General features: G+C 36.7%; 1 protein-coding gene across 2 annotated transcripts in view; it reads right to left on the bottom strand.

Moving 5' to 3' along the window:
* Positions 1–15,939, bottom strand: part of OSBPL11 (oxysterol binding protein like 11) — a 90,892-nt gene that overhangs the window by 14,939 nt on the left and 60,014 nt on the right. For both annotated transcript variants that reach the window (XM_004278807.3, XM_033403854.2), the window contains exons 10-11: positions 13,961–14,147; positions 7,179–7,361 (exon numbers count right to left, since the gene is read on the bottom strand). In XM_004278807.3, coding sequence (XP_004278855.1) covers positions 7,179–7,361; positions 13,961–14,147 — 370 coding nt within the window. The remainder of the gene's footprint in view (positions 1–7,178; positions 7,362–13,960; positions 14,148–15,939) is intronic.

Raw genomic sequence — 15,939 nt, 5'->3', positions numbered from 1 at the left:
GAGGGTGTAGAGAAAAGGGAACCCTCCTATACTGTTGGTCGGAATGTAAACTGGTGCTGCAACTATGGAAAACAATATCAAGGGTTTTTTTTATGTGGACCATTTTTAAAGTCTTTATTGAATTTGTTACAATATTGCTTCTGTTTTATGTTTTGGTTTTTTGGCCCCAAGGCACGTGGGATATTAGCTCCCTGACCAGGGACCGAACCTCTGCCCCCTGCATTGGAATGTGAAGTCTTACCACTAGACCACCAGGGAAGTCCCCTGAGATCTTAAAAAACAAAAAATAGAGTTGTCATATGTTCCAGCAATCTTACTCCTGGGCATATATCCAGAGAAAACTATAATTCAAAAATTGGATGCACTCCAATGTTCATAGCAGCACTATATACAGTAGCCAAGACATGGAAGCAGGGGACTTCCCTGGTGGTCCAGTGGTTAAGACTCCATGCTCCCAGTGCAGGGGGCACGGGTTCAATTCCTGGTCGGGGATCTAAGATCCCGCACGCCGCAGGGCATGGCCAAAAAACAAAAAAACCCACAAGTGTGAATAAAAAAAAAAAAAGACATGGAAGCAACTTAAATGTCATCTACAGATGAATGGATAAAGAAGATGTAGTATGTATATACAATGGAATACTACTTAGCCATAAAAAAGCATGAAACAATGCCATTTGCAACAACATGGATGGGCCTAGAGATTATCATACTAAGTGAAACAAGTCAGACAGAGAAAGACAAATACCACATGGTATCACTTATACGTGGAATCTAAATAAAAAATGATACAAATGAACTTATTTACAAAACAGAAACAGACTCACAAACTTAGAGAACTACTTATGGTTACCAAAGGGGAAAAGGAATGGAGGAGGGATAAATTAAGAGTTTGGGATTAGCAGATGAAATTAATATATAGGGCTTCCCTGGTGGCACAGTGGTTGGGAGTCCGCCTGCCGATGCAGGGGACGTGGGTTTGTGCCCCAGTCCGGGAGGATCCCACATGACGCGGAGCGAGCCATGGCCGCTGGGCCTGTGCGTCCGGGGCCTGTGCTCCGCAGCGGGGTAGGCCACAGCGGTGAGAGGCCCGTGTACCGCAAAAAAAAACCCCAAAAAAACAAAAAAACAGAAAAACCCCTAATATATATAAGATAGATACAAGGTCCTACTGTCTAGCACAGGGAACTATATTTGATATCCTGTAATAATCCATAATGGAGAAAAATATGAAAAACAATATGTATATACTATATGTATAAACTGAATCACTCTGCTGTACACCAGAAACTAACACAACACCGTATATCAACTATACTTCAATAAACAAATAAATAAATAAATGTTCAAAAGTTGCAGGATATAGATAAAGCAGACCTAGAGGGAAATATATAGCATTAAACATTTATATTATGAATGAAGAAAAATCAGTGATGTAAACCAGGGGTCAAACTATGGTCTGATGCTCATTTTTGTAAATAGGCTTTTATTTTAATATAACAACATCTATCCGTTTCCTGTCTGGCTGTTTTCACATTACAAAGGCTGAATTGAGTAGCTGTGGTAGAGACTATCTGGCCCATTAAACTTAAGATATTTATTCTCTGGCCTTTTACAAAAAGAAGTTTGCTGACTCTGACCTAACTTCTATTTTAAATTTGTTTATTTTAGGCTGTGTTGAGTCTTTGCTGCTGAGCGTAGGCTTTCTCTAGTTGCGATTAGCAGGGGCTACTCTTCGTTGTGTTGCACAGGCTTCTCATTGTGGTGGCTTCTCTTGTTGCGGAGCATGGGCTCTAGGTATGCAGGCTTCAGTAGTTGTGGCACGCGGGCTCAAGAGCACAGGCTCAGTAGTTGTGGCGCACAGGCTTAGTTGTTCTGCGGCATGTGGGATCTTCCCGGACCAGGGATCGAACCCGTGTCTCTGCATTGGCAGGCGGATTCTTAACCACTGTGCCACCAGGGAAGTCCCTAACTGCTATTTTAAGAAACTAGAGGAAGGAATAGCAAATGATGCAAAAAATAAGCAGAGAAAAGGAATTAAGAACAGAAATCAATGGAAAAGAAAACAGAAATATAGAGAAAAGTCAATGAAACCAAAAACTAGTTCTTTAAGTAAAATTAATAAACCTTTAATCACACTGATCAGGAAAAGAAGTTATCACCAATACAAGGAATGAGTGTGGGGCAACTACAGATCCTACACATATTAAAAGAATAAGGAAATATTATGAAATACACACCAATAAATTTGAAAAATTAAAGGAACCAACTCCTTGAAAGACACAAACTACCAAAACTTGCTCAAGAAGAAACCGATAGGGCTTCCCTGGTGGCACAGTGGTTAAGAATCTGCCTGCCAATGCAGGGGACACGGGTTCGAGCCCTGGTCCGGGAAGATCCCACATGCCGCGGAGCAATTAAGCCCGTGTGCCACAACTACTGAGTCTGTGCTCTAGAGCCTGAGAGCCACAACTACTGAGCCTGTGTGCCAAGAGCCCGCACACTGCAACGAAGAGTAGCCCCCGCTCGCCGCAACTAGAGAAAGCCCGCGTGCAGCAACAAAGACCCAACGCAGCCAAAAATAAATAAATAAAATAAATTTATTTAAAAAAAAAAGAAGAAACCGATAACATCAATAGCCCTAGGTACTACAGATACTAAATTTGTGGTTAAAAACTTTCTTCCAAAGAAAACAAAACACCAATAACCCCCAGGAATGTAGACAAAAATCTATAATAAAAGTTTAGCAAAGAGAATACAGCAGCATCTCTTAAACATCTGATTCAATAATAGCCAGATTCTTATATCTGCTTCTACATTCAATCTATTGTGATACATATTGTTTTAGTTAAAGTATATAAGGAAAATATGGCTTCACACAGACATATAGCTGGAAAGTGGAAGAATATTTTAATAGATATTTCAAATAACTCAGTTCTTTGATACCATATTAAAACTCAGCAAATGGTAGTTTTTAAAAGATTAGCTGCAATGTGGAAACTGAAAAATGTCAATGAATTTTTCATGCTCTGCGACATGGAAATCCATTGGTCTAATTTGCACCTTGAATGGAATTTTTACCCATGCATAATTTTGTAATAACATGCATTGGTCATCTGAAAAATGATCTTCCAGATGTTGACATATTTTATCATATTTTAAAGATCACATTAATTAGTTTCACCAATTTCATCAGAAAACTCTTTACTAGGGAAGTTTTCAGTTTATTGTGACAGATACAAGTTTTCCAAAATTTTGATTTCTGTCTTTAAACCTCCACTTTTTTCTCCAGTTTTTTTTTTTTTTTGGGCCGCGTCAGGTGGCACTTGAGATCTTAGCTTCCCAACCAGGGATTGAACCCGCACCCCCCTGCATTGGAAGCGCAGAGTCCTAACCTCTGGACCTCTGGACCACCAGCGAAGTCTCTTTTTCTCCAGTTTTACTGAGATATAATCGACATACAGCTCTGTGTAAGTTTCAGGTGTACAGCATAATGACCTGACTTACATATATTGTGAAATGATTACCACAGTAAGTTTAGTTAATCATCATTCATCCTCTCATATAGATGCAAAATTAAAGAAATAAAAAAAAAATTCTTTTCCTTGTGATGAGAACTCTTAAGATCTACTCCCTCAACAAATTTCAAACATACCATACAGTAGTGTTAACTACAATCATCATGTTGTACATTACAACCCCAGCACTTATTTATCTTATAACTGGAAGTTCATTCAATTCCTTCACTCCTTACCCCACACTTCTGGTAACCACATTCCGATCTCCTTTTCTGTGAATTTTTTAAATTAATTTTTTTGTTAAGGTATAGTTGACATGTAACATTATATTAGTTTCAGGTGTACAACATAATGATTTAATATTTGTATTACTGTGAAATGATCATCACAATAAGACTAGTCAACATCCATCACCGTACATAATTACCAAAAAAGTTCTTTTTCTTGTGATGAAGAATTTTAAGAACTACTCTCTGAGCAACTTTCAATTATGCAATACAGTATTATTAACTATAGCCACCATGCTGTACATTACATCCCCATGACATTTATTTTAAAACTGGAAGTCTGCACCTTTTGACCTACTTCATTCATTTCACCCACTCCCCAGCTGCCCACCTCTGGCATTTCAGAAATACACCAATCTCTGTTCTCTGTATCTATGAGCTGTTTGGTTTTGGTTTTGGTTTTTTTAAGATTCCATATATAAGTGAGGTCATACAGTATTTGTCTTTATCTGTCTGACTTAATTCACTTGGTATAATGCTCTCAAGGTCCATCCATGTTGTCTCAAATGGCAAGATTTCATTCTTTTTATGGCTGAGTAATATTCCATTGTGTGTGTGTGTGTGTGTGTGTATATATATATATATACATACATATATACATATATATATATATATATATGACATTTCCTTTATTCATTAATCCATTTATGGACATAAATGGATTATGGCATTAATCCTTAATTCATTAATCCATTTATGGACACTTAGGTTGTTTCCATATCTTGGCTATTATAAATAATGCTGCAGTGAACATAGGAGTACATAGTTTTTTGAGGAACCTCCATACTATTTTCCATAGCAGCTGCACCAATTTATATTCCCATCAACAGTGCAGTGTTTTTTATTTTTCCCTTGGATTCCATATGTAAATGAGATCATACAGTATTTGTTCTTTCTCTGAGACTTGACTTCACATAAAGCATCCATCCATGTTATCACAAATGGCAGGATTTCCATCTTTTTTTTTTTTTTTTTTTGCGGTACGCGGGCCTCTCTCTGTTGTGGCCTTTCCCTTTGCGGAGCACAGGCTCCGGACGTGCAGGCCCAGCGGCCATGGCTCATGGGCCTAGCTGCTCCGCAGCATGTGGGATCTTCCCGGACCAGGGCACGAACCCGTGTCCCCTGCATCGGCAGGCGGACTCTCAACCACTGTGCCACCAGGGAAGCCCAGGATTTCCATCTTTTTAAGGACTGGATAATAGTCCATTATACATATATATATATATAAAATATATACCTCACAACTTCCTTATCCATTTATCTGTGAATGGGCACTTAGGTTGTTTCCGTTTAAATTTTATTATTAGCAAAAACTACTGCCAGGCTTCCCTGGTGGCGCAGTGGTTGAGAATCTGCCTGCTAATGCAGGGGACACGGGTTCGAGCCCTGGTCTGGGAGGATCCCACATGCCGCGGAGCAACTAAGCCCGTGAGCCACAACGACTGAGCCTGCGCGTCTGGAGCCTGTGCTCTGCAACAAGAGAGGCCGCGATGGTGAGAGGCCCGCGCACCGCGATGAAGAGTGGTCCCCGCTTGCCACAACTAGAGAAAGCACTTGCACAGAAACGAAAGACGCAGCACAGCAAAAATAAATAAATTAATAAACTCCTACCCCCAACATCTTAGAAAAAAAAAATACTGCCAATTGTTTTCCTTGAAGTGCCATGTTCACATCGTTCATTTATAAGGAAAATGTCTGCCCAATATTAAAATTAGGACAGCCTTACTTTGTCGATCATTTAAGTAAAAATAGTGTTTCAAGAAAGGGTAATTTGCTTGTAACTCAAACAACTGAACAAGTGCTCTTCCTCCAGATAACCACTGTACTTCTTTATTATCTAACACAAGTGCTTTATGTATACTCCAAATCTGTCATGCAGAATATTAAAAAAGACAGGTAATCAATGTTCCAGATTTAATAAAACTAATAATCTGTACTGCTTTTCAAGCAGATTTTTAAAAGAAAATGGTATTTAAAAAAATTGCAAGGCCGAAAAGAAAAAAATTGCATGGCAGTGAGGAATACCACGACTACTTGTACAGTTTGGTGCCACTGCTTGATTGGTGCTAAGGCCCAGCAGTGCCACCCACCATTGCTTTTGTATCACCAATGCACGTGCAAACAGAGAGAAAAAGACAAATAATATCTTAGCATTATTATGAAAGTTTTTTCAACTTGAAGACCCCCTGTACAGGTCTCAAGGGCCCCAGGGGTCCACAGACCAAACCTTGACAAACTCTCCTAAATAAATCCTAAATACACCCATAGAAGAATTTTTTTCAATCATTGCTGTTTTATTTTTTGACTGAACCTGAGTTTTTGGTTAAAAGGTATTAAATCCCTTTACACATCTACTTATAAATTGTTTGGTTTCATTTATGTGTTCTTAAGATGTTTAATGCTTCCTTGTATTTGATACAGTAATACTTCCATGTGACATAAAATTTAAACAGTACAAAAGGGCATTCTGTGAAGAGTAAGTCTCTTTGTTTTTTTTTTGCGGTACGCAGGCCTCTCACTGTTGTGGCCTCTCCCACTGCGGAGCACAGGCTCCGGACGCGCAGGCTCAGCGGCCATGGCTCACGGGCCCAGCTGCTCTGCGGCATGTGGGATCTTCCCGGACCGGGGCACGAACCCGTGTCCCCTGCATCGGCAGGCGGACTCTTAACCACTGCGCCACCAGGGAAGCCCGTTAAGTCTCTTTCTTATCCCAGACCCCAGTATTCCTCTCTGGAAGCAACCACTGCCAATACATTTTGGAGACTACCTTGTTAACACATATAGATCCACTTCATTTACTTTTAAAGGCCTATGACATATATTGACAAAATACCCTCTAGGAAGGCTGTAGCAATTTACCTCTCTAACCAGCAATGTGAAAATGTCTATTCGCTCATACTTTTTCCAAAAGAGATACCATTTTAAAAAATGAATTTGTCTTATTGTTTAATTTACATTTCTTTAAATTCTAATTACACTAAACAATTTTTCATTTTCTTAGTGGGCATTTCTTTTTTTCTATTTTTGTGAACTACCTCTTTGTGTCTTTGCCTATTTTTCTACTGGGGTACCCATCTTTTTGTTAATAATTTGGAAGAGTTTTTATGATAAGGATAGTAATCCTTTGACTACAAAATGTTAATATTTTTGCCCAGTTAATGTTTTATTTTTACTAAAATGTGACTATGTATCACATAATGTCATAGCTGGTACGGGGTTTAAGAGCATCAGATCAGACCAATACTTTCAATTTATAGATGAGGAAGCTGATGCAAAGCAGTGAAGTGACTTGCCCAGGGCTGGAAGTTAGTGAAAAGGCTTAGATTAAGATCCAGAGTTTCTGACTCTTTCCTGGATGGATGCAAGGATGACATACCTGGATTCAAATGGGTCCTGCTTCTCCAGAGGTCTTACTCTTTTCTTTGTCACTACCAATTTAGTCAAGTCCACACACTTTGTCTCTCCATTGCTGTAAGTGAACTCAAGAACACTATTCCATTCCCCTTGTACTCTGCATACAACAGTGTTGGTGATGTTGTGCTTTACTTCACCTGTAACCCTAGAAGCAGACAGAAAAAAAAAAAAGATATGCTCTAGTAAGTAATATTGCTTATTTCTTAGGAATTCTGAAACCCAGAATGTACTTTGTGAATTCTGTTTAAATTAGTTACACATATCACTTCAATTTGTCAGCGCCAAATTCAGCTACAATTACAAGTCAATTTGTCAGTTACAAAGTCTTTGTAAATCCCTGGTAGTTTCTTAGATAATTTTTTCAAATAACATCAATTTAATCTGAGAAAGAATACTAGGAATCAAACTGGAGACTCAGTTACCATATGTGATCACAAAGTGTGGTATTTTAAATGCTTGCTATAAACAACCATTATAATATTAAAACTAGGAATATGAAAAATATTAACATTTCTTTTTTATTGCAGAATAAAAATGTTACAACACTACAGTCTATTCAACTTTTTTTTCAAACTAGTCCTATTTAAAAGTTTAGAGTCCCTATATTTTAAATTCTGGATATACAGATTCTGTATAAAACCACATAAGCTTAATTTTAAATTAAATATAGAAACCAGACAAATCAGTAAGAGGTAGAAAAAAATAAAAGATACATTAAACATTTGTTAATTCTCTTGACAAAAAGAGCACTGGTATACAAAAATTATCACTATCTACACAAAACTCAGAGAACTCAAGCACTAATGTTGTTGAAAGTTTAATGAAGAGTTATCTGGCTGGACACAGACAGGATGCAGCTCAAATGAAGGCTGGAATAGAAACAGGTCTAATTATTTTTAATGAAGTACTTTATGTTCACTGTCGGACACAAGCAACAACAGGGTCAGATTCGACAGAGGTTCAGAACTCAAAGAATAGTGGGCAAATGTTAGGTTCTGGTCAGTGTGCCAGAGATTACGGTTTATCTGGATTCAAAAGAGAATCCAGGGACTTCCCTGGTAGTCCAGTGGGTAAGACTCCATGCTCTCAATGCAAGGGACCCAGGTTCGATACTTGGTCAGGGAACTAGATCCCACCCACATGCAAGCCGCAACTAAGAAGTCCGCATGCCACAACTAAAACGAGGCTCAGCCAAAATAAAAATGAATGAATGAATATTTAAAAAGCTGGGGGGGGGGCGGAATCCAAAGGACCAAAGCCCAGGTTCAGGTGACAGCTCAGGAACCATAAATAGCATTTGCCAGATATAAGCCAAGGGCCTGGGAACCAGAAGGTTGTAGTTGAATTTAGGGAGTCCGTAGTTTTTAAGCAGGAGAAGTGAATGGTCTACAAATTCAGAGTTCAAGGCAGAGGTGTAGGAGCCAATAAGCAAATGAGCCAGATCTTAAAGATCAAGGTGTACGAGGGTTTGGAATCAAGAGCACACCAAACATCCCAAATTAAACGTTAGGCATAATTGTAGCTCACTGGACACAAAGAACAGCGTGACTACAAGTCTGCTTGATTACAGCAGGAGTGGGAACTCTAGGTTATACCTCAAAGCGTTTGAACTTAAATAACTACACTGCTAAGGGTTTTTGCCTGACTGAATGTTTTTTGTGACATCCATGTTTCCTCTCTGATCCCACTTGCCAACATTGTTTCCTTCCTTGAAAATTTATCTGTAACCAAACATGATATGAAGAGATGACACTGAACACTTACCTCTTCCATCTTCCAACCACATATACCCAGAACTATATTCTGTGAACTGAGGAATAATAATCCGTTTCTCACTTGATCTTTCTTTTACTGCCACAATCTCTCAAGTTATCATTATCTCCTTCACAAGCCTTTCCACTTAAAAAGTAACAAACCCTAGGTCCCTGTCCATGCATGCTGGGTTACACGGGGTCTTTGCTGCTTAGTGCAGCTACACACAGCAAGAGCATCGTGATGAGAACTGGGGCAGGGAACAAGAATTGCACATGCTAGAGGCAGGCCATGAGGAACTTGCAAAAGGAGCATAAGGAGGAAGAAGGGCCTCGCCTCATTTTGCTTATAACAATTCTTCTTAACAGTCTAATGCAGGGTTAGTGAACGTCTATAAAGGACCGGAAAGTAAATATCTTAGGATTCGTGGGCCAGGCTGTCTCTGTCACAACTTGACTCTTTCACTGTAGCAGGAAAGCAATCACAGACAATATGTAAATGAATATCTAAATATCTAAAGCATATAAATCTAGGTCTTGTATCAAATAATGATATGGAATACGCTGCCTTTAAAATACTTACCAAAGAGTTAAATTTTAAGTTGCCATCCTACTCATCTCTAAAGTGAGGATAACTGATAACCGATAAGGCATTTACTGTCTCACTTTCTAAGAATGACATCAAGTTTTTTTTTTTTCCATATTTACTTATTTATTTGGCTACGCAAAGTAAGTCCTAGTTGCAGCACGCAGGATCTTTGTTGCCGCGTGCAGGATCTTCGTTTCGACATGCAGGATCTAGTTCCCTGACTAGGGATCGAACCTGGGCCCCCTGCATCGGGAGCGTGGAGTCTATCCACTGGACCACGAGGGAAGTCCTCAAGTTGACTTTTTAGATTATCTAGACCCTGTCTCTATAGCTATTTAGAATACCAGAAAATCACTGGATATATTAACTTGGCTTCATACAGAAAAATTTTATTTAAAGATTGAAAGTTAAGACTTCAGCTTTGGATTTTACTGATGTATATGTAAGAAATACCACATGAAGGGAATTACATCTTATGCAGAACTAAAGACATTGTTCTATTATGTTACTCAATGCCACTACATAAGAATACTTGATACAAATCCCTTCAAAATTTAATACCAGGAAAGTAGTTTATCTCTCCTGAAAAAAGTGATAGGCGTCCTTTATCAGACAATAAGAAGTACGTTGAGTATCATGTTGCTCTTTTTACTTTAGCAGAAGAGTATTTTCGGGTACAATAATTACCTAATCCCAGGTTCACAGCATTATTGTCCTTTTCCATCACTATGGTTACTATAATAACAGACTTTATTTTTAATTGTCTATTATACATGAGTTTTTCCTAAAAGCCTTATAAATGCTTTCCAAAGATAGGGTCCTGCATTCTAATATTAGACTAAAACCTTAAGCAGAGATCGTCTTTTTACTTTTCTATATCTTCAGTGTGCAGAAAAGTATGCCACTTAGCAGTTAGTTAACATAAATCTTAATGACATTATACTGCTACATATATTTAAAAAATCACCATCCTAAAGTGAGTGTGGAAAATGGGATCAGGAGATGGACAAGGACATGAGGAATAGTTAACTAGGCCTGTTTGGCTCCATCAGAGAGAGTTGTGGAAAATGAGGGAGTAAGGAAAGACAAGTGGAAGATAATATATTTATATCAAATGCAGACAGCAGATAATGTGTCTGGCTTGATTGCAGACAGCAGTGGAAAAACTAGGCTATGTCTGAGGAGGGAGGCATGGTTATTAATAAAGACATGAAAGAGAGTCTTAGTTAAAATATTCTGTAAAATTGAAAAAGAAAAGATATCAAAATAGAGAAGTCTGTTTCAAATATGAATCTTTTAAACGAGAAATTAGGTAAAACCATTGGTCTTAAGGGAAATCAGAGTGGAAAAAATGAGGAAACTTTGGAGTCAACCAAAAGTATACTTCCAAGTAACAAAAAGATCCAATACTTGTGGCCTTATGGATAGGTAAAAAAGTATGAAGGGAGAAAAGAAGCCAATTTAAATAAGAAATTCAAAGAAATAAGATGGCAAATATAATGACTGATCACTAACAAACCAAGGATATCTATCTAAAATTATTAGGAGTCTTAAAAAAGTCAAAGTATGAAAACCAAGAGAAAATTTCTATGCAGGATATTTGCAGCAAGGAACCATCTAAATGTCATGGCAACGGTAAGATTTGGAGGATGAATTTTGATTCTCTAAATTAAGGTAGTCCTGGCAGTATGATAAATTATAGCTTATATTTATTATTATAATTTAAGGCAAGATAAAGCACTGATTCAGGACAAAGGTTTGGATATTTTGCATTTGACAAAAAAATTAACCTGAGCTCAAAACTATAATGAGCTTTTATAAAAGGACATTTGAAACTTAATCAAGACTTAAAAATTAATCAGAATAGCTATCATATAGTTGAGCTGTTACAAAATTTGAAGAAAATTCTGAACATGCAAGTGAGGTAACATTATGTGTACTAGATACGAAATAGGTGTTAACTGAAAACTCAGAAAATTCATATGTAGAAATACAAATGAACGTTATGTGGGAAAGCCTTTAACAGCCTCTTATTTCCTTCTAGGTAGCAAAGATTTAATAATGGAAAGGAACCCACTGAATCATAATAAATATGGGAAAGTTCCCACTCATGGCTCAACATGTGATAACGCATATGGATAGAATAAATATGGGAAATCCTTAAAAGGGATTTTATCTCTTAATCAACCCAAGAAAGTTCACAGAGGAGAGGAACCTTATGATGAATAATAATGATTTCAAAAAAGTCCACAGTCGTGGACTTCCCTGGTGGCCCAGTGGGTAAGACTCCACGCTCCCAATACAGGGGGCCAAGGTTTGATCCCTGGTTGGGGAACTAGATCCTACGTGCATGCTGCAACTAAGAGTTTGCATGCCACAACTAAGAGTCTGCATGACGCAACGAAGATCCCACATGCCACAACTAAGACCCGGAGCAGCCAAATAAATAAATATATATATATATATATTTTTTTTTTTTTAAAAAGATGTGATATATATCTTTAAAAAACAGAATATTACTCAGCCATAAAAAAGAATGAAATATTTCCATTTGCAACAACATGGATGGACCTAGAGAATATTATGCTTAGTGAAGTAAGTCAGATAAAGACCAATACTATATGATATCACTTATATGTGGAATCTAAGAAATAATATAAATGAATGTATATGCAAAACAGAAACAAGACTCACAGATATAGAAAACAAACTTGTAGTTAAAAGGGAGAAGGAGGGGGGAGGGGCAAATTAGGGGTATGGGATTAACAAACTATTGATACTACATATAAAATAGATAAGCAACAAAGATATATTATATAGCACAGGGAATTATACCCATTATCTTGTAATAACCTATAACGGAATATAATCTGCAAAAATACTGAATTACTATGCTATATAGCTGAAACACAATATTGTAAATCAAATATACTTCATTTAAAAAAAAGAAAAGAAATTCATCAATATCATTGTCAATAAAAAGTGCTGGACTTGGCAAATTTTTCACTGTAGTTGTGTCCCCTAAGCATTTGACTCAATTATATACTTTGAAGAATGGTTTCACCAATGCAGGAATGTTACAGGGATATAGATTTCAACTTTAACTTCATATAAATAAGGGGTGTCTGAAAATGGAATAGGCTGCCTCATGCATTATGAGTTCTGTACTAATGATAAGGTACCAACACAATGAACAAATCAGTTATCGGGTATGATGCAAAAGGATTTAGACACCTAGCAAATGTTGGTGTAGTGACTTCTAAAGTCCCTTCTAAATGTAAAGTTTGAATCCTGTGATCACTATGGTGAGAGGAGTAAGTAGAAGCACATATAACAAAGTGTGAACCATATTAAAACCTTCTCTAAGGATAAAAGGCGACTATTCTGACAATCTCCAGTGATTCTGTTTGGGTGATCTGTAATTTTTTTTTTAATTCTCTGCTTCAGTGTTTTTGAAATCTGTGTTTTTTAAGGCCATTCAATGCCTGGGAGCCAATAAATCTTTCTTTCCACTTCTAAGATTGTTGAGTACCAGTTGTCCGGTGAAGAAGTAAAATAGCTATATGCACTGAAAGTCTCATACGTGACTGAAGAGAGTGCATTTTGGTATAACCACGTAAGAAAACTGTTTGGCAGTAATAAAGTTAAAGTTTCATTCCCTACAGCCCAGCAATTCCACTCCTAGGTATCTACCAAACAGAAATTCATACATACATTCACAATGTTCTAGCAGCACTATTTGAAATGGCCCCAAATCAACTTCTATACTTTTGTATGTATGTTATTCTTCAATAAAAGCTCTGTAGAAAAAGAAAACTATCCCTACTTCAGGACAGACAGAATAGACATCAAAAGCTTAAGGAAAGAGTCAGTATCCTTTTGAGGATCCTATTAGAAAACTTATCTTCATGGAGTTGGGTGATCTGGACGAGTGCTGAAAAGACCAACAAGCCACTAAAGGGGTATAATAACTGGCCGATTCATAGATGGAATTAGAACAAAGCCACATTCAATACTGGTGCCTAAAGATATTGGCTTCCATCATTGTGCTTCTTGAACTATTTCTTAATGATTAGATGTATTTTCATCCTAACTTGTAGCGACACTACCTCTACTGAGGTCTGGATCCAAGTCTGAGTCCCTTTAAAGGCAGAAATTGGGCCAGAAGCTACATGTCCATTTGTTAGGAGTTCTAGTTTACAAGAGAAGATAGATCTGTCACTATTTTAAAACCAGATCGTGATTTCCAGAATGCCTTCAAAGATCAAATATATTAAACAAAAAATAAACATGAATAAAAATCCAATCCCATTTCACATAAAACAAAGCAGAAAAAGAATAAAGAGTTATAATACAAGATCAAACTGATAGAATAAGAGCCAGGTATCACTAAAATATTCTTACCGGTGCAGTTTGCCTCCATAAAATGGCTTAGTATGAAAAGTGATGCTGGCTGAATACCCAGTTTTTGCACAGTTGACACTGACTTTGCCACCCAGTTCTACCCAAGGAACAGTTAAAATTGACCGGGCATATGCACAAGGTAGAGAAAACGTATACTCTTCTCCATGCTCTAGTAGACTGAGGATTCCTGAATGTGAAAACATAAAAGTGGTTAATATCTTTTAAAAAAAAAAAAAAAAGACAGCTATGAAAAATCCATATTAAGTTTTTCTCCTGCCTGGTAAATGAACATCATAATTTTGCTTAATTTTCTTTTAGCTTTGGATGAAATTGGCTTCATTTACAATTGTATTTGACAACAATTCCTAGTAATAGTGAATCGAGGTTACTTTCATTATGACTTTATTATCCCTTTGGGGTTCATGGGACCAGAAAATGTTGCAGTGGAAACTGTTTAAGAGTTCTCTCTAATGCTCCTAAAAGTAAAATAAAACCTTAAGTCAGAATTTAAGTCCATGCTATACTGTATCATCATAAGATCTGATCATTAGTTAGTACTAATAATTTAAGCAGTTTTTGGAATAACTAAATATCTAACATTATAGAGTCACAGACCTTAATCTCAGATGGTATGATGGGGGGGCGAGGGCGGGGAGAAAGTGTTCTTCATTCTATTCTATGCATATTAAGAAAGAAAAAAAGTAATTTTATGATATAAACTAAGGTCCTCATAATAATTTTGTTTGCCAAATTCTGAAGTATTTAAGGTGAAGCTACAAGAGTTAGAAGTGGTAGTTTTCAAACAAATATTATTCTGATGGGGCTTGTTCCATATTAAGTGATGCTATAAAGATGGCTTTAAAAAACATATAAAAAAGGGAATTACAAAAAAAAGGGGAATTACATAAATGAATAATCAATCTATCCTAGATAATTAAGAGACATTAAGGAGACTTGAGCTACATTACTAACCTAAGCTCATTACCTAGTTCACCATAAAAACAAATACCAAACTGGATGTGTACTACTAGTCTGAACTATGATGGCATGTCTCTCTTAATGAATGCTCGTTAACTACTGTGTTCTTAATGTTCACAAATAAGGGCAAAAATTATGATAAATATTTTAATATAGTCTATTTTTAGGATAAACAAATAGACAGACTGAGATTCTAAAGTAGTCTACTTTACATAAAGCAACGCCAACTATTAATTTGTATTGCCCTTAACAGTTTTCACAATGGGCAACAATTAATATTGAGCCATTTGAAAAGGAACATGGCTCTGTATGTGATATATTTATATATAATGGGAGCTGTCAGAAGACATACATAACATACTTGGTTATATTTCAAGTATTTAATAATAACTGTTGATTAATTCTAAGTTGGAAAGGATATCACATACTTTTCTAAAAACATTTGGCCTTATAAACTAGATTCATGATCTTTGATTTCTAGGAAGATAGTTACCATAAGTAATATTCACTATGGAATTTAACGTTTAATAAATATATAATCAGTTTCTACTGAATGGGAAAATAAGACTAGTTAGGATAACTGAGATTCAAAGTATTCTAAAATCTCATTTATCTGATAATTAAACAGAATTTTCCCCTACTTTTCAATAAAAACATGGCTGCTGACAGAAGCAAAATAAACTCTCAGAAGTTCCATTCTCTGATTTAATTTACTTTCTGTTGAGAGTGTCAATAGCAATTTAATTTAAAAAAGACAAATCCATGAATATATAACTAGCAAATCAAAAAATAACTACCATATACATCCTTCTCAATGCATGGTTAAGATATTAATGCTTTTCCTCATTTCTTGAGGTATTTCCTTTCTTGGAGTGGGAGAGGATACTATCACCAGATATTCTCTGTTCCATGAACTGTTAAGAGTAACTGTCCTCAGGGAGAGTGTGTCAAAGAATGAGGGTCTAAATCCGACTATGCCTTAACCTCTATGATCCTGGACA

This window comes from Orcinus orca, chromosome 5 (genome assembly GCF_937001465.1).
Source record: "Orcinus orca chromosome 5, mOrcOrc1.1, whole genome shotgun sequence".
NCBI classification, from domain to species: domain Eukaryota; kingdom Metazoa; phylum Chordata; class Mammalia; order Artiodactyla; family Delphinidae; genus Orcinus; species Orcinus orca.
This window is presented reverse-complemented; position numbering and strand designations above follow the sequence as displayed.